Genomic DNA, 18,672 nt, shown 5'->3' with positions numbered 1-18,672 from the left:
CCGCCAAAAATATAGGTTCACAAAATGTCCAAACAATATCACTCAACAAATGAACAGATGAAAAACAGGCTAACTATTTATTTAACAGAAACAGAGTGAAATTTCAGCTGCTAATTTATCAATTACTAACAGCAAATACTCAAACGCTAAATCTGCATAAAACCAAGACCTTTAAACTACATATAGCTTGAAGGACTTATCTTATTACTAAAGTAATTAGTATACAAAGTACTTTTGAGTCCCAAATGTTCAATATATAAATAACTTCATGAGCAAAATAAATCATGGCTTTGGGGTGAGGCATCCTAATAGACCGGTGACCTTGTCATCTGTTCCTGGTTGACCTGATCAATCCAATATTACGCATAACTACTCATACGTTGGAATGTGGAACAAAAGATTAAATATTGCTGCTAAAAGGAAGTAGTCAAGAATCAAGTGTTTTTTGTTTAGTTTATACCGGTTTCTGTATTACCTGGACTCGAAACACTGGCACATTTTGGACCCAGGAAGCTTGGTTGATTGGTGGAAGATAGAAGCCTAGCCCACATCCTGTCTGTTATGACAACCTTGTTTTGCTTTTCAATTATACGCTGCAAAACTCGGATTATTTAGGTTTTGGTAGGATTAGCTTATTTAAATCTACGTTAATATAATCTAAGCAAAGGAGTAAAACTTGACAGGTGACATGTATTCAGAGCCTCATTTAAAAATCAAATGGATCGAAAGAACTAAAGCTGCATGCAAGATCCATAAAAATCCAATTGAGCAACGAGTAATACTGAATCGAAGGTAGACCGACCAGTGTGTGCATCAAGAACGATGATTTGAAAACCTGAAATCTATTTTGAAATTGAATCAGTAAGATTGAAATATTTTTTGTACTGTCACTTACATTGAAGGGAATGTATGTATGACGGCCATTAACAAGCCCACTTGTGAAGCCTGTGTACCCTGCCATTGCCCCATGAACTGCGCTTTGAGCAAGGAGTGTGCAGTAAACATTGTCGGATGCATTGCTAGGAATAGCACGGATCATGTAAGTTGGATCTGCATGTAATCAAGTTTAGTGCCACTATTGTAATAAGGATCATATGAATTCAATACAAGTGCTCTAACCTATATACTTTAGAGTGACTGGCATTGTCGTTTGCTTGGCAAAATGTTCCTGTCAAAAGAGATAAGTAACTTAATAGAATTTCAGTGGACACTATCATTAATCATTATGTTGGTTTAGATAAAGAAAACATGATTAAGTACAAAAAAAGTAACAATGCTTATTGCCTCCACCAATGACACAACCTTCTTCATGCAGGTCCTTGACAAAGGACAATAATAAACAAGATCAGTTAGATAATTAAAATTGACTCCCATCCTTAGTGTTCTGATCTAGAATTTACTTTATTCATTTTCAGGCCTCCATTAGAGTATTATAACTACTAGGGCCATCACCATTTGCTCGGAAATGCACTCTAGAGTAACCAGCTTTGTTAATGAACATCATGGAATATGGACCAACTATCTCCACAAAACCTTTCCAGATATTATCTGGCATGCTGAATTCCACTTATATTATTTTCATATGATCTAAAAGCCAAAAGGCCAAGAAAATGAGAGATTTCTACGGATAATATTTGGTTAAAACATTAACTATATGGGATTGCAGGTCAGTCTCTCTACATACAACCACATGAGGGCGCTATAATACATTATGTGTGACAACGGTAACATCAGATTGTAAGTTTAGTGCTAACCATTTTTTTTTCTCAAGATAATGCAAAAGACTTATTGCATGTGAAAAAGACTTTTCATGTGGATTCCCATTTAGCTAATAAAAAATATACATGGAAGAAAAAATCACCACTGAAACTTAGCATCAGTATAACATGTACCTTTATCCTTTGAGCAAGCCACAACCCGACATCCTGAAGTAGCTTGTTTCCTGAAGCATCTTCTTCGTTTTTGGTTACTAGAAGCTCCTGTCCTGCTCCTTCAGCAACAACAATGACCATATGCCCATTTTCTTTGAGTTTTTTCTCTATATATTCAAAAAGCCCCCCTTTTCCTTCAAGATAGAAAGGCGATTCTGGAATCAAACAGCAGTCCACATCTCGGCTCGCCAAAGTAGCATGCATTGCAATAAAACCTGCACAATGAATTCAATTATTTTGGAAGAAAGTACAAATTTTGTGCCGCTATAAAAGAAAATACAGGGGAACAGATTGCAAAAATAGTAACTTATGATAGGTACTCCTCATGTTTTTGTTTGTATATGGACCTCAGCTATTTGTAAGCTTATACGATATACATATTACCGTAAATGGGATCTGAAATTATCGTGCAAAGACCTACACTAGACTGCAATTAAATTAGAAAGTGAAACCCTTTACATCATAACATTTCTGATTTTTCAGTTGTATACACTCATCTTACCACTATAGCGACCCATTAGCTTCACCATGCCAATTCCATTCTCTGCACTATCTGCTTCAACATGTGCAGCATTTATGGCACGCTGAGCTTCTTCTACAGCAGTATCAAAACCAAATGATCTATCGATAACCTGATAATAGAAATCAATGGGAGCTTGTTAAAAATGAAAAGGAATAATGATCATTTGCATCTAACAGAGAAAATCAAAAGAGGTAGATGCGGTGTGCCTATAATTAAATGTGAGGGATGATCCATTCAACACAAAATAGGTTCTCTTTTTTCTAGTGAAATTTCTAATTGGTTGAAACACATTTCAAACATGGAACTGTGGAAGACAACAGATCCTCCATGCAGATCAGAAGACCTATTTAGAGGTGCATGTGAAAAACTAACAAACTTCATTCCACGCAGTTAAGCATGTAATTTGATACTAAAAAAATCAATATGGAGAATAAGGTAAAAGGAGTCCATATAATAGGATGTATGATGACTGATACCGGAATGTCATTGTCAATTGTCTTGGGGATACCAGCCACAGCAACTTTTAGACCGCGTTTTCTGATTTCCTGCCAAACAAATTAGACATGCTAAGCTCAAGAACCTATGAACTGGGAGAGTTGTGGGTAAAACAATTTAGCCTATCCCCTGAATAAATTACCTCATAGATCACATTCGCTCCTCTTAGAGTGCCATCTCCTCCAATAATATAAACCTGAGCCAATAATACTGTTCATTAGAGCAAAAAATGCAGCTTATAAAAAGCCACGCATCAGCAGTAAATCATGTGAAGGATTTAACTTCCAGAAAGAGAAATCTCAGATTGTTGCTGTGTCAAGTACAATCTGATACATGCCTGATTAATTCCACGGTCCTGAATGTTGTCAACAATCTTTGTGGTATCATGGCCACCTCGAGAAGATCCAATGATTGTTCCACCACGCTTATGTATGTCATTACAAAGCTTTGGAGTCAAATTAATTGTATTCTTTGAATAAAAACCCCTGTAGCCTCCCTATGAAAAGAGATGCCACCATTGTCAGATTATAAAGAAACTGCAATGAGCAATTATGAGACTTTAGCACTCTTTTGAACCACTATGTCTTATGAACAAAAAAGATGTGTTCCATAAATTGGACTAACAAAGATCCATCACAAAGATTAAGATGTAGGTCTGTCAGGTTAAAGCTACACGGAACTCGAAACGGAAAACAGACATAAGGATATAGATTAGGCATTCTTAAACAAACTATCCTGGGATACAAAGAAAAGGCTGACGGTTCATGACCAAGTTTCATGATATCTAATAGATAAATTGTAAAGATGCAATTAAATTCATGAACAGCCAACACACCTCTATTCCTAGGACTTTGGTGACCCCATACATATAATCAAGGCTGTGTACAATTTCTCTGATCACCGTGTTTAGCCCAGGACATAAACCACCACATGTCACAATACAAGCAAGTACGTCATCTGATGCAAAATAGACCTGCGGACATCAGTGAACATATACCATATTTATCTTTAAACTTCCTAAAAGAAGGGGGAAAAGAAGAAGAAAAAAAGGTTTGATATACCTGTTGACGAGGTCCAGCTCGCCGAAAATGTACCCCTCGTGGAGTATCCTTGTGAACAACCATCTGTCAAATACACCAAGCATACATGAATGCACTAAGAATGAATTACTCTGAGTGGACGTGGAAGGCTAATGTTTATTATCTCAAAAAGGTTGGATCTCTATATCTCACAATCTCCCAGTCACATGAAATTCAATGATAATGAACCCAGGGACACAACTTTTCAATTCTTACATTGTTAGAGAAAACTTAAAATTTAAATTATGATGCCTTTTAGGACTTTTATACTCCAGCCTTGGAAAACATATAACAAAATCAACTTCAGTTCCAAGCTGCAGATTTAAAGCCAAACCAAAAAGGATAAATAGAACTCCGGACTTATGATCCTGGCTGCATAAAACCAAGCTGCATGCTACAGCATACCTTTTCAGGGACACTATCATCCATGTCAACAAAGTATTGCCTGGAATCAGTGGTAACCAGAAAATTATTATTAGCTGTCAATATAAAACAAGTTCAATGCTGCAAGAATGTAATGAAATCCAAAAAAAGAAAGTTCAACTCACTTAACCACTGAGTATGCAGGATTGGAGCGCAGGGGATTTGGATAAGTCTGCAACAAATGTTTGAGCACAAAAATTAATTAAAAGAACAAAGGAGCTAACATTAATTTAAAGGAAAAGGTACAAAACAATAATCAAATTATTGACACATAGGACAAGACTCAGTTAGTCCTCCTAGTCTCTTACCATCTTCTCCATTTCCTGAAAGAGACTGTTTAAACAAATCCATGTATGCTACATTAAATGAGAACTATTTAACTAAGAACACAAAAAAATTCCAAATAAAAGCCTTGGCTGTGGAAATAAATAATAGACAACTTTGGGCACCCAATTTTTAAAATGTCAAGGTGAAAAGGGAAAGTGTAAAAATTCAATGCATCCATGAAGGATATTTATCAGACCAATTCTTTCTTATCTACTGATAAATTTGATAGACTCGTACCAAGGACAGAATCAGTTATGATCTACTTTTCTTCATAATTCCAACAATCCATATCTCAACTGTAATCTAAATGAAGCTAAACAGCAGAACTCTAAGCCCGGTTTCTTAGTCTTAGATGCACAGATAATATACTGTGCATCTAATATACACATGCAACACAAGAGTACAACTTATCTACGACATGGCGGATGCAGTAAGACACATGAGGATCACCCCCGCCAATCAACTTTTAATTCTTTTTAATCTTACTCATTCTTATATGATAGCTAAAAAGTTCGAAATCTTGTGCAAAACTCGAAGTGAAGACTGAGGACAATGCAGGATTGGCTTAATCAAACTTCTAATCAGTGGAGCCCCCAATGAGAGTTTCTAAGTTGGCGCTGAGTTTTTTGCCTAAAACTCCCAATGTGACCAAAAAAAGATCTTGAGTGCAAAACCACCAGTACCCGGTCCAAGTAACATCATATAATCGAACAAATGAGCAGCACATTAGAATTAGCAAATGCAAATAAGTATCCGATTAATACAATCGACTCGCTGATGCGCACGGTAAAACATTCAACCATAAACGCAGCTTACCTGAAGATCGGAAATGTAATCGGACAAATGAGGCACATCTTGGAGAACGTATCCGAACTCTCCTTGAACCACCTTCATCTGAAAATTACTCTGCGACCCCATAATTCACCCGATCGCGAAAAACAAATCGACGAGAAAAAGTGGTGTAAAAATAAGCTAGATGTGAACACAGTAAATCTGAATCTTCACAGCGGAATTCTCCGATTAAAGGCGATCGAAAGGCGAAGCCGAAAAAATGAAAAGCATTCCCTTGAATTCAGGGGTTAATTATGAAATTATTCCAGACAGCTGATTATATAAAACAGGTGGCGGTGCAACTGTTGAATTGAGTGGTATGGAACATGGAAGATTCTGCTCTAATCGGATTCCATTGAAATTCGGAGCCAGCTGCGTCATGTTAGAATAGTACATGCACATTTAATTTGAATAATTTTTTGTTTCTTTTTAAAAGTCTTCCACCATGGTTAAAATTAAGGATCTAATTAAAAAAAAAGAAATTAAAAATATATTTAATGAAATAAAATACTCCCTCAATCCTAATGAATAAATACTCCTCGCATCCCATAGTAATAGAGTTATTTTTTTATTTTGGCAATTCCATAGTAATATAGTGATTTCTTTTTTTAAGTAAAAAGTAATATCACACTTCTTACTCTTAATTCTCTCTCTCTCTTAATTAATTCTCTCTATTTTTTTTCTTTTTTTATTTAATACATTACACACTGTTTTATTAACTTCGTGTTGAAAATAAATGTATCTAGTACTATATATAGAACGAAGGGAGTATAAAACATTTGGTTTTCAGCATAATTTTATGCAATGTTGTTTTATGAGTGTAAAGTAAGAGAGGAGAAAATGAGAAATAATATTGTTTCCATCTTAGAAAACGTTTCATTTTTAATGGAATAATCCAAAAGGTAAAGCATTTCATTTTTAGTTGAATAGATAGAATATATTAGTATAATGAATTCTGGATATGGTTTGACAATAATTTATACTCCCTCCATCTCACTCAAGATTTCCACTTTTTCTTTTTGATTTGTCTCATTTAAGATGTCTACTTTCCATATTTGAAAACAAATTTATCTCTTATCTCTCCTCATTAAAACACTCAATTACCTTTCCTCTCTACTTTATTAAGTACAATAAATAATTTATTCTAAAACCTGGTGTCACTCAAGATTATGTACATCTTGAGTAGGACGGGAAATGTATATAAATTGAAGAGCGACTAACTTAATATATTGGGAGCAAATAAAACTAGCTATACATTATTCTTATATTTAATCACTTAATATATTGGGAGAGCAAATAAAACTTGCTATACATTATTCTTATACTATTAAATAAAACTGGCTATGCATTGTTCTTATACTCCCTATACAACACCTTATAGGCCTCGTCTCATGCGCGTTGATACTCATCGTCATAATCCATTTTCGGAGAACGGATTTGAGAAAAAATTGAGATTTGAGATTAGAATGGAATGAAAAAAATGAATTGAAAATACGTATTTTATAGATAGAAATTAAAGAATTAAAAAAATAATCAAAGTCTCGCGGCGCCACTGCCGGGTACCCGGCACTACCTCAGCTTGCAATCTGTGGACGCCCTAAATGAGCTATTTTTGTGGGTCGTTATTCATGGGCCTTTAGGCCAATAGAAGCAGAATGAAATCTGGGCCGACCCATGCACTCTATTCGACCTTATAGTTATGTCCTTTAAAATTAAAATAGTGTTGATGAGTATAATGAGTATATAGTCACGGGTTCAAACCCCACCACTCACTGGGAGACTTTCGGCCTTGAATGCAAAGGAAAACTTCCAAGAATCAGTAAAAATAACAAACTAAATGGACTTACTACATAAAAATTGAGCTTTTCATTAGGAGTAGTTACTACAATATGGTGAGGGGGTCGACGAGCACGGAATTGATCATGTCTTTGGTCTTAGTTTTGGAATTCCCATATGCATCTTCATCTGTGTATAGCACGAATATGACACGAGTGAAGTTGGCAACACATTTAAGGATAGGAATGGAAGCTTCTCTTGGGTCAAGAAGTTCCTTGTTTAGAACCTTCCATGCATTCTTCACTTGTTTGCGCAGCTCTGCAAAAGCTTCTTTCTCTGACACACCATTTTCATGCATGTAGTAATGTATTGCTGAGAGCTTTTTTTCAAACTGTATGTACACTTTTGATTCATCAACAAAGTTGCATAAGTGAATGTGTATATAACCTATAGATAAATTATTCTTACCCCATATCCTGCAAGGTCATCCATTAGCCTAGTAATGAGTAAAGATGATTTAAGAAGAGGTGGTTCACTCAAAACCCAATCAAACTCCTCCTTGCTAATTGGATCATCAATCACAGCTAATGAATTTATTGACACCATCACATATCCTGAAGACAAAAGTGCCACTTTTGTATATTCCTCCATTGTTGGCTTGTGCTTGCTGAAAGACCACTCCGCCTCTTTAAGGTACACCTCCGCCAACCTAATCATCTGCGCAATTTCAATCCAATATTATATTAAACCTGCCTATTTTCTGTCTCCTTCTCATCGATCGTAAGGAAAAAATGAAATCCACACCTCAGCTTTTCCATATTCGACCGCATATGATTTGCCTTGCTTTCCCATTTCGTCTTCCATTTCAACATATACATCGAATAGGGCTTTGTAGTATATCCTCATGCATGGTGGCAATTGATCAATCGCATCCATGTCCCACCTGATATCAAACGGGGTTAATTTTTTATTTTTTTTCTATTTTAGCATTTTAATATAATTTCTTGTCAATAGCCAGTAAAGTTCTTGTAGTTTCAATTTTAAATACAAAACATTCCAGTACAAAATATTACTAAATTGCTTCTCAATTTTGTAGGAGGCGCTGAAATAAAATAGTAAAATCATAATTGCCGCAGCATGCAAATTAAAGTTCCGATTAGATGAATATTTATAATTTTTTAGCAAGTGACCAACCGAGATATGTCATTGTTATTGTATTAAATTTTCTTTCAAAATCAAAACCCAAATTAAACTCGAACTTCATAAATTTAACAAGAGTGAACTATAAAAATATCTCTTAACTTTGTTGGTTGCACTTTTGCGGTGCCTATATTTTGAAAATCATGGATGATTCCTGGACTTTAATTAATCACATTACTTTGAACATTGGTGATTCTTGGACTTTAATTAATCACATTTAAGTTCTAACAAGAGACAAATTTATCAATTCTCAAACTTAATTAGCAGTTAATTAAAAGGATGATTAATAAGTAAAATCACAATTATGGTTTCATTTAAATAACGATTGAGTTTTCATTTAAACCACAGTTTTGTGTAGACTTTTGAGAATCCTATAATTATTGAAATTGGAATATAAATTTTTAAATTCTTACAATTGTTTCTCAGTAGTCAAAATGGAAACTAATATGACAAAATTAAATACGATGTCACAACAAATCAATGTTGTTTTAGACAACAAAACATTCCACATACCTTCGGATAATGCTAGTGAAAAGCGTGAGTTGGTCTAACGTTCCATAGACATCGTAAATGTCGTCAAGGAAAGAAGCCATATACATGACTTTGGTTAGTAGCTTTCTCGCAATTGCATAGCTTGGCTCAAAGTAAACACCCACAATCCAAAAATAGCATTCCACAAGTCTATCTCTAGCAAAGGGAAGTTTATTTGCAAAGTCCAATTTCTTCCACCACCTACAACAATAATTCTATCAATTCAGAGGTGTGTTCTTTGATTGCAGATTACAAAACGTTGAAAATGTTTGGCACCTATCTTAGCTAACCTTGTAAGATGACTTAGCTCTTTCTGGTGTAGCTTCTGCACAAGATTGAAGTCCGACATCGCAAAATCGAGTAGCTTTTCATTGCATGAGTCGTCTTCTTTATACATAGAAATGAACTTTCTTGCTCCCAATCTGTTTAGAGTCTTTGAAATTGGGATCTTTAGTGCTTCCCTAACTCGTGTAGAAAGAGAATCATTACTCATGTTCATGATTAAAGACTGGAGATTAGAAGAGGAAAATTCTAATGCTTTGTCAAGAATTTCCTCTCCATGCACTCCATAGTTTGATGCCTCGTATAATTCCAACAGCCCTTCAACATTGTTTGGTATCGATTCCTTGAAATTTCCTTTTTCATCTAAGAATTTGCAAAAAACATCTGCCAAAATAGTATTTAATGAGTTAAGTGAATAGAAAATAAAATAGATAAACAAACAAAGAATGAAACCGAAGAAAGAATAAACTAGATAATTAAACAGAGAATATAGTATGAGAAATATTAAAATATTAAAAATAAAATAAATCCTTTTTGTCAAAAGAGAATGTCTCATTTCACTGCGGAGTGAGAAATACGAATTTGCTAAAATCATCTGTCCATAAAAATAGAGTTAACTATCAATAAATGCATATGCTATTTTAAAATTTTGAATTTCGATGTTCGACCTTATAAATGATTTTAGTCAAAGGGAGAACATTGTAATATAAGTAAAAATTCCAATAGTGTACTTTTAGAGATCTATACATACCACATGGAATGTGAAAACCTTGTTCTCGGAGCAGACGAAAGCGAAGAGCAACAAATCGAAGATCGTTGTCGTTGTCGTTGGCGATATAGATGTCATGAATCCATCGTAAGGTTTTGTGGATTTCCTTTTCGAAATGGTAGCCCACTCCAAGCCGTTGGATCGAATCAATGAGTTCTAGTTTTAGGGTTAGATCATCTTCATCATTTTGAAGGACCAATTCCCTAATCTCTTCCATTTGTCTTGCGTGTTCTTCCATTTCAGCAATGGAGATGCCCTAATTCGAACCAGCACAAAAGTAGCAGTGACAACTGACAATACATGTAATACGTAAAAGTACGTAGGGGCAAATGCAGAAAAAAAAGGTTAGAAGGGTCGCGCTTTTGCAAAATTTTATTCAGAAATATATTTTTAATTTAATTCAGATTATGTAATAATTTACGTAAAAATTTTGGTTAAATTTGAATAGTCCATGAAATAAAAAAAAAAGTAAAAATATAATAGTAAAAATAGTTTCAGCCCATTGTTTGAGGCATACTTTTCAACTGAACATGGAGTTATGAGTGTTTCAAATTCTATTGACGTCTCAACTTCTTCTTCTTTTTTTTTATTGTTAGCTTTCAAATATGATCAACTAGCTGCATGTTGCACGACAATGGTTCGACAGAAAACTTTGCATACATATATATAATAAATAATGGAATGACTAAAACAATTTTAATAAGTGAAATAATATAATATATATATATACCTTATGTTGTGAAGCATACGAAAGAAAGAAATCTCCCCATATGTTGGGATGGTAAGTTACAGAGCGACGGCTGTCGTTTACACTGACATTATTAGCTGAGTTGTTGGAAGTAACCATTAAGGGAATTTCCATCTTATTATTTTTAGACACAATAGATTTGAATAAATGGAGCTTTTTAGGCGACCTTTATATAGAGAAATCTTTAGTGGTTCGTACGTTTGTCATAAAATTAATATTGTTGTAAAACGTTTTGTCAAGAAGTGGTTTCTTGCATGAGCAGTGAGAACCACTCAACCCAATACTCTCTTTGGTATCCAATAACATATTTCGTACGTTTGTCATAAAATTAATATTGTTGTAAAACGTTTTGTCAAGAGGTGGTTTCTTGTATGAGAAGTGAGAACCACTCAAACCAATACTCTCTTTGGTATCCAATAACATATTTCGTACGTTAGTCATAAAATTAATATTGTTGTAAAATGTTTTGTCAAGAGATGGTTTCTTGTATGAGAAGTGAGAACCACTCAAACCAGCACTCTCTTTGGTATCCAATAACATATTTCGTACGTTTGTCATAAAATTAATATTGTTGTAAAACGTTTTGTCAAGAGGTGGCTTCTTGTATGAGAAGTGAGAACCACTCAAACCAATACTCTCTTTGGTATCCAATAACATATTTAATTGAATGCGAGTTTTAAGAATTTATTTAACATTGTGAAGAAAAGATAGTGGAATATGGACACTACTTTTATGAGTCTCACCACAAGCGAAGCGTTTCTCCGGTTAAATGAAATAGAAGGGTAAAGAGAGAATAAAGTAGCTAGACGAATAAAAAAAGAATAAGAGAGATGAATATTAAATGTTTTATTAAAAAGGGAAATAATTCACTTATGATGAGACACTCCAATAAGACAAGGGATTTGCTTATGATGGAACGGATAAAGTAATAGGAGTAACTATAAAATAGAATGAATTGTTGGAATATGGATCCACTTACCTAAAATAGTTAAAATGAAATGAGATATTTATTGGGAATTGTCCAAATGAGAAAATATGAACATGTAATGAGGACTAGTTCTTTATGAAAATATAATTAATTAGTACTACTTCATTTGTCTCATTATAAGTGAAATATATATTTTTTTACCTCTAATCTAAATTAAGTCAATTTTCTTTTTAGTAAAATATTAATATAATTACTCTTTTTCTACTTTATTCTCTATCCACTTTACTCTCTAAATATTATTTTTAAAAAGCGTATGTCTAAAGAAATGTCTCGTTTATGACAGGATGAAAAGAATAGTACTAGTACATTTAATGAATCATAGTAACTCCTATTGTCCTAGCTATAAAGTAGGAATTTGGGGGATGAGACGAGGTTTAATATCAAATTGGTAGAATGGAGAAAATAAAAAAAAAATTCAAATATTATTAGTGTAGAATGGGCTTACAACATAATGAAAAAATTATACGAAATGAAAGTGAATGGTTTTTGTGGTACTACTAACATAGAACAAGAAAAATATTTTTCTGGTGAAAGGAGTGCGTGGTGCCCTCACACGCACCAAAGTTTTAGTTTTAACTTTTATGTGTATGATTTGGAATCACTAAAAGTTAGTTTGATGTGTACCAGGATTTCGAATCACTAATAATAATAGACAATATTGTTAGAAAAAGAGAATGGAGAAAATGGTGATGGGATAAGCTCTTCTACCACAAGCAAATCGAAAGGTGCCACGTCATCGACGTCGAATGGTGTAAGATACTCTCGATTCTCCGCCACAGCTTTGATTCCCTCTCGCTCTCTTCTTCATTTATTAAACACGTTTTTCAAGCCAAGATCATGCTTTGCATTTTTTGTATATTTTCCATTTCAATTGGATTCTAGTTAAGTTTCGACATTTTATAAACCATTTTAATTTTCTCCTAATGCATTTTAAAATACATACGCCCGTGCACGAAAAATATTCTCATTTTGCTATTTTGAAATATCCACAAACATTTGTCTCATTTCCAAAAATGGGAACTTTCAGTCTCATACTTTATTCACTTTTTCTCTTCTCTCTCATATTTTAGCTACTTTATTATTTGTGGACATAGGGAGTATATCTTTATTATTTTACTATATTTTTCTCATCCATTTTTGTATTACTCCCTCCGTCCTATAAACACTTTCCTTTTTAGTTTGTTATATAAATATCACATTTCTATTTTTAGTAAAAGTTCTCTCTCATAATAATAAAAATATTATATTTTCTATTTCCACCTAACACACAAAATAAAATTACCAAAAATCTTGTGTCGTCCACAAGTGTGACATCTTTTATGGGAATGAGGGAGTATATTTTATATCTTCCCTTTCAAAATGAATCAACCCAATAGCAACACTAGATAGCAATCAATTTTTTATATATACAAAGTTTTAGCATGTTAATTAGTAATAAAAACAGGTAAAATAATACAGCAAAGCAGAAGTGGGTGCTAAATAAAGGTTCGGTAGAGACTAGAGACTACGTTTTTCAAATTGGTGCAATTATACATCTGTCTCATTTTCTGATCCCAATACACATGTTTTTATATTAAAATAACACTCACTCACGCCTGATGTGTATTCTAATTTTCTTTTGGATTTTCTAACATTATAATCTTACTGTTGTAATTATATATAAATGATAATTTTATTTTGTAATCATAAAGAATGATTTTCATAATTTAAGAATATGAATTATTTCAAAAATCCCTTAAATATAATAGTATTATTTAAAATCAATTTCAATGATAAAAAAAACTATAATAAAAAATAATTCTTTAACATAAATATAATATTAGTAAAATCAATTTTAATATTATGTTCTGTATTATAAAAATATCTATTCTTTAATTATTTTGATATTAATATCGTCACTATATTGATCTCTAATTTCTATTACGCATCCTCTAATTATTTATCTCATTATCCGTTTCTCGCGTGGCTCTCGTGTTCTAGTTTCTTCGTGTCGTTTGACACTAAAAACACTCAACATAATCTGAACCTTGTAAACGTCGTCAAGGACAGAAGCCATATAAATGACTTTGGCCAGTCGCTTTCTTGCAATTGCATAGCTTGGCTCAAAGTAAACACCCACAATCCAAAAATAGCATTCCACAAGTCTATCTCTAGCAAAGGAAGTTTATTTGCAAAGTCCATTTCCTCCCACCACCTACAACAATAATTCTATCAATTTAGTGGTGCATTCTCTTTGATTGCAGATTTATCATAAAAAACGACGAAAATGCATGGTATCCATCTTCTGCACAAGATTGAAGTCCAATATCGCAAAATCTAGTAGTTTTTCGTTGCATGAGTCGTCTTCTTTCTACATAGAATTGAACTTTCTTGCTCCTCCGTTTAGAGTCTTTGAAATCGGGATATTCAGAGCTTCCCTAACTCATGTCGAAAGAGAATTATCACTCATGTTCATGATTGAACACTCGAGATGAGAAGACGAAAATTCTAATGCTTTATCAAGAATTTCCTCTCCGTGCACTCCATAGTTTAATGCGTCGTACAAGTTCAATATCCTTCAACATCGTTTGTTATCGACTCCTTGAAATTTCCTTCTTTGTATCTATTCTAAATGATGTTTAGTGAGTTAACGTGAAGATATAATAAAAATAGATATATGAATAGAGAATAAATCAAATGAAAAAATGGACATAATTAAATTGAGAAAAAGTATAAGAAATTTCTCATTTCATAAATGAGAGTGTAGAACTTGATATAGTAATATTGTTTCTAATTTCATAAATGAGAATTCACAGTTTCAAAATAATGCAAATAAAAAAATTATTAGGTCGTGCATCGCATGAATTTGACACTAGTTAATAGTTAATAGTAAATGCAGTTTTTATTTCTTTTCCTTGTGCTGAAGAAAAGAATTAATTGCCATATCAATATTGCTCATCGACATATATACAAAACTTTGGTAGGTACTAACACCATAGCATTCGTTTCATCCGATCTTCCTCATCACTTGACGGCCATCCAATGACGTTCCATACTTCCTAATCGCCGTGTATTCTATGTGGGTGTCGTTGTTAGCTATTGCAGTGAGTTAAGGAGCATTGAGTTAGAGCATCCACAATGGGAAGCCCGATGGCACGCCCGATGCGTGCCATCGTCCGCCCCATGTGGGTGCCCGCCATCGTCCGCGCCCTACGCCCACGCCCGATGCATCGTCCGCAGTTGAAGTGCGGACGATAGGCCATCGGGCGACCCATTGCTGGATCGGCGGACGATGCCATGCGTTTTTGATTTTTTTTTCTATTTAAACCTCGTTTCTCATTCACTTGTTCATACGAACATCTAGCCTCTCTCGTTTCGCTCCTCTCTCACAGTTCTACCTATCTCACATACCAAAATGAACCACAACGATGACACCACTAGTTCTAGCTCCTCGGAGTCGGGTAGTTCACACTCGGAGACCTCGGCAGCCTTAGATGCAGCCGTTGAAGAGGCCATGGCGGAATGCTTACTCGAACTGCAGCGTGAGAAGGAGGCGGCGGCGGAGGAGCAGATCCGTAGGCCTATTCGACGTCTGACGTCTGTCCAACGCGACCACGCGGCAGCTCACCAATGTCTGGTTGAAGACTATTTTGCCGATCAACCACGGTGGGGACCGACTATTTTCCGCCGGCTGTTTAGAATGCCGCGTTACCTATTTCTCAGTATTGTCCGAACGTTGTCGTCACGTGATGAATACTTCACTTATCGGGAAGACGGCATCGGCAGACCCGGCCTTACACCGTTGCAAAATTGCACGGCTGCACTGCGTCAGTTGGCCTACGGCACCACGGCGGACATTTTCGACGAGTACCTCCACGTCAGGGAGACAACAGGCCGGGAGTGCTTGAAGAGATTTTGTAGGGGAGTTGTGGAGGCCTACGGCGACACATATTTGCGCAAGCCGACTGCCGCTGATTGCCTGGGCCTGATGAAGATGCACGAGTCGGCGCACGGCTTTCCTGGGATGCTAGGGAGCATCGACTGTATGCACTGGGAGTGGAAAAATTGTCCGAAGGTGTGGAGAGGCCAATTCACTAGTGGATACAAGGGCAGCCACCCGACTTTGATCCTCGAAGCCGTCGCTGACCATCGGCTCTAGATCTGGCATGCGTACATCGGCGTAGCCGGTCGAACAACGACATCAACGTCCTCAACTCCTCCACCCTCTTCGCCGAGCAATGCAACGGCAACGACCCGACCATCGAGTTCACTGCCAGCAGGCGCCGATACCACATGGGGTACTACTTGGCCGATAGCATATACCCACGGTGGCCTGTTTTTCTGAAGACGATCAGCTGCCCAATGGGTGAGCAGAGGGTTTTATTTGCGCAAAAGTAGGAGGCGGCGCGGAAGGATGTCGAGCCGGCATTTGGTATGCTCCAAGCACGGTGAGCAATTGTGAAAGGGTCGGCTCGTCTCTGGTTCAAGGAAATCATCGCGGACGTCATGTATGCGTGCATTATCATGCACAACATGATAGTCGAGCATGAAGGTGAGAGCATCACCGAGTGGAACGATGATGATGGTGCATCTAGCTCATCCAGCACGGCGACCGAGCCCCCCGCTAGAGGATTGCCGTCGGGCTTCGACGAGGTTCTAGCTAGACAGGCCTCAATGCGCAACCAACAAGACCATGCGCAACTCATGAACTACATGATTGAAGAAGTGTGGGCCCGTAACCGCCGTCGTTGCGTTTGCGTATTTTTTTTAATTCGTATGGTAATGTATTAATTTTTATATATGAAATGAAGTTTTTCCCAATTTTTTGTTATTTAAATATTCAAATAAAATAAAATGTATAGGGCGCGCCTTAGGGCAGCCCATTACAGGTAGGAGGGTAGAAGGATAAAACTGCTGACGTGGCGCGCCATAGGGCGCCCCACTGTGGATGCTTTAGAGCATGCGCAGCGGTGGCGTCCGTCGCCACCGCCGTCCGCGCCGCTGGCACGGACGCCATCCGCCGCCGCTGCGCTCGCATCGCTGGCACGGCGCTGCTCGATGTATCGAGCACGTCCGTGCCAGCGGACGCACACGTGGCGCGCTCCCATTCGTCAACGGCATAGCCGTTGTGTTTAAACATTTTTTCTTATTTTTTAAAAATCGGTATTTAATTATAAATAATGCTAAAAAATAAAAAAAAATATTTTCCAAATCCCAAAAATATGGCCGTTTTTTCCCCGTTTTTTCTGAATTTTTTTTATTTTTTTTTTATTTTTTTTTTCCAAAATCATCTATAAATACACACATTCATCACTCATTTATCACATCAATTCATCTCTCATTCATCTCTCATTCATAATTCTTATACAAACTATCAACACATTCAACATTCACTCAAAACATCAAATGGATTTCACTCATCTCATGGCGGAAGCGGAGCGCGAAGAACAAGAATACTACGAACAACATCGTGCCGCTTACGAAGCATATGTCGCGGCGAATACCCCCGCTCATCCTCCTCAACGCACTGGATCAAATCGCCGCTACATCCATCGTGACCGGGAGGGAGCCCACGAAAGGCTCGTTGCCGACTACTTTGCCGACCATCCGCGGTTTCCGGCAGATTACTTCAGGCGCCGTTTTCGCATGTCAAATGTTATTGTTTAATTATGTAATGTTTAATTTTATTTGTCATTTGTAATATTTATTGTGGTTTTTAAATGAATTTTAATATTATGGAAATGTTATTGTTTAATTGAATTTTAAATTAATTGTGCTCGTCCTTGCGGAATAGCACAGTTGTGGGTGTTGTGCTCTTGCCAGAGAACATGCATGAATAGTACTGCCCGGGCCCACAACCGTACCGCTGGCAAGAGCACGGTTGTGGATGCTCTTATGGTGATCACTCCCAACACCAAAACAAAATCCGTTCACCTTATTGTTGCCATACTAATCCTTGTATCGATTGTCCCGCTCTATTCATCTTATTAATTCTTTCCCAATCTTACAATATTTTACTTGGACTGTAAGAAAAGAATACAACGGCAGGAAGATTCTTTACCAAAACGCATCCTCTGTAGAATTACGTACCCAACGTTTGGAAACTTGGGGATGCCTAAGAACCTAGTATTCATCAATTTTTTTTTAATTTGTTATTTTGATTGCTCCATATTTATTGTATGAATCTTTAATTCAACATCTTTCTGGTATGTAATAAAATTTAATTTATTTTTTATGAGAATTCTAATATATTTCGCTTTTGTAACAGGCAAACAATTTTTTCTCGTGTAATTTGCTTATTTAATTTTTTACTTTTAATTTCCTTCCTCGATTTTGTGTCTGTCTTTGGTGACCTGAAATTTCTCCTGTTTTTTTCTTCAAAACTGGGAGATCTATTATACACCATGCTCCTAGTAAGTATACGTTTATTTTTATGCGATTGGAACGTGAGAATGAAAATTATGAATACTTCCAAAATGTGTGCTCTATCTTATGTAAAAAATATAATGTTTCACTATTTATTAAAAATTTTAATGATAAATATTAAAGTAAACTTTGTTTAATTCTTTACTTGGCATTTGAGGATGGGTGGTTTGTCAGTTTTTCATGGTTTTTATTGCTAGTATTTCTGTTGTAATACACGGCCGTAATATAGATGGATATATTTTAAGAATATTATGAAGATTCATACAGTAATATTTAATTCTTTTATTTACTACACAAATCAGATGCACTTTTGTAAAAATTCATTCATCTTATAAAATTCAAGCAACTATTCAAGTTATTTAGG

At 35.7% G+C, this 18,672-nt stretch overlaps 2 protein-coding genes across 3 annotated transcripts; both read right to left on the bottom strand.

The window, feature by feature from the left end:
• Window positions 1-56: 56 nt before the first annotated feature.
• On the bottom strand, window positions 57-5,988 carry LOC121804592 (ATP-dependent 6-phosphofructokinase 3-like). 2 transcript variants are annotated; one of them, XM_042204198.1, is made up of 14 exons: window positions 5,595-5,988; window positions 4,577-4,623; window positions 4,434-4,473; window positions 4,011-4,073; window positions 3,785-3,922; window positions 3,287-3,445; window positions 3,092-3,145; window positions 2,931-2,999; window positions 2,434-2,563; window positions 1,893-2,146; window positions 1,120-1,168; window positions 896-1,050; window positions 476-593; window positions 57-353 (listed from the first exon to the last, which is right to left on the bottom strand). In XM_042204198.1, the coding sequence occupies exons 1-14, from the start codon at window positions 5,694-5,696 to the stop codon at window positions 349-351; spliced, it is 1,383 nt and encodes a 460-aa protein (XP_042060132.1). In that variant the 5' UTR covers window positions 5,697-5,988; the 3' UTR covers window positions 57-348. The 2 variants fall into 2 exon arrangements, with proteins under 2 accessions (XP_042060132.1, XP_042060131.1); XM_042204197.1 differs by having other exon boundaries at window positions 57-344.
• A 1,368-nt stretch (window positions 5,989-7,356) lies between these two features.
• Window positions 7,357-11,035, bottom strand: LOC121804591 (beta-caryophyllene synthase-like). Its single transcript, XM_042204196.1, has 7 exons — window positions 10,898-11,035; window positions 10,150-10,423; window positions 9,407-9,782; window positions 9,099-9,317; window positions 8,190-8,328; window positions 7,854-8,102; window positions 7,357-7,776 (listed from the first exon to the last, which is right to left on the bottom strand). The coding sequence occupies exons 1-7, from the start codon at window positions 11,027-11,029 to the stop codon at window positions 7,492-7,494; spliced, it is 1,674 nt and encodes a 557-aa protein (XP_042060130.1). The 5' UTR covers window positions 11,030-11,035; the 3' UTR covers window positions 7,357-7,491.
• Window positions 11,036-18,672: the final 7,637 nt, after the last annotated feature.

Source organism: Salvia splendens, chromosome 5, assembly GCF_004379255.2.
Source record: "Salvia splendens isolate huo1 chromosome 5, SspV2, whole genome shotgun sequence".
Classification (NCBI taxonomy): Eukaryota; Viridiplantae; Streptophyta; class Magnoliopsida; order Lamiales; family Lamiaceae; genus Salvia; species Salvia splendens.
The sequence above is the reverse complement of the archived record's forward strand: the minus strand, read 5'-3'. Positions and strand labels throughout refer to the sequence as shown.

What these genes read in the sequence shown, in the direction of transcription:
- LOC121804592 (XM_042204197.1), bottom strand. Translation starts at nt 5,696, where the DNA reads ATGGGGTCGCAGAGTAATTTTCAGATGAAGGTGGTTCAAGGAGAGTTC. An exon ending in GAGCTGGACCTCGTCAACAG is followed by an intron (nt 3,923 to 4,010) that starts GTATATCAAACC and finishes TGATGTCCGCAG; the next exon opens with GTCTATTTTGCATCAGATGA. An exon ending in GCTAATGGGTCGCTATAGTG is followed by an intron (nt 2,147 to 2,433) that starts GTAAGATGAGTG and finishes TTCATTGTGCAG; the next exon opens with GTTTTATTGCAATGCATGCT.
- LOC121804591 (XM_042204196.1), bottom strand. Translation starts at nt 11,029, where the DNA reads ATGGAAATTCCCTTAATGGTTACTTCCAACAACTCAGCTAATAATGTC. An exon ending in AGGTTTTCACATTCCATGTG is followed by an intron (nt 9,783 to 10,149) that starts GTATGTATAGAT and finishes CTATTTTGGCAG; the next exon opens with ATGTTTTTTGCAAATTCTTA. An exon ending in ATGACCTTGCAGGATATGGG is followed by an intron (nt 7,777 to 7,853) that starts GTAAGAATAATT and finishes GTGTACATACAG; the next exon opens with TTTGAAAAAAAGCTCTCAGC.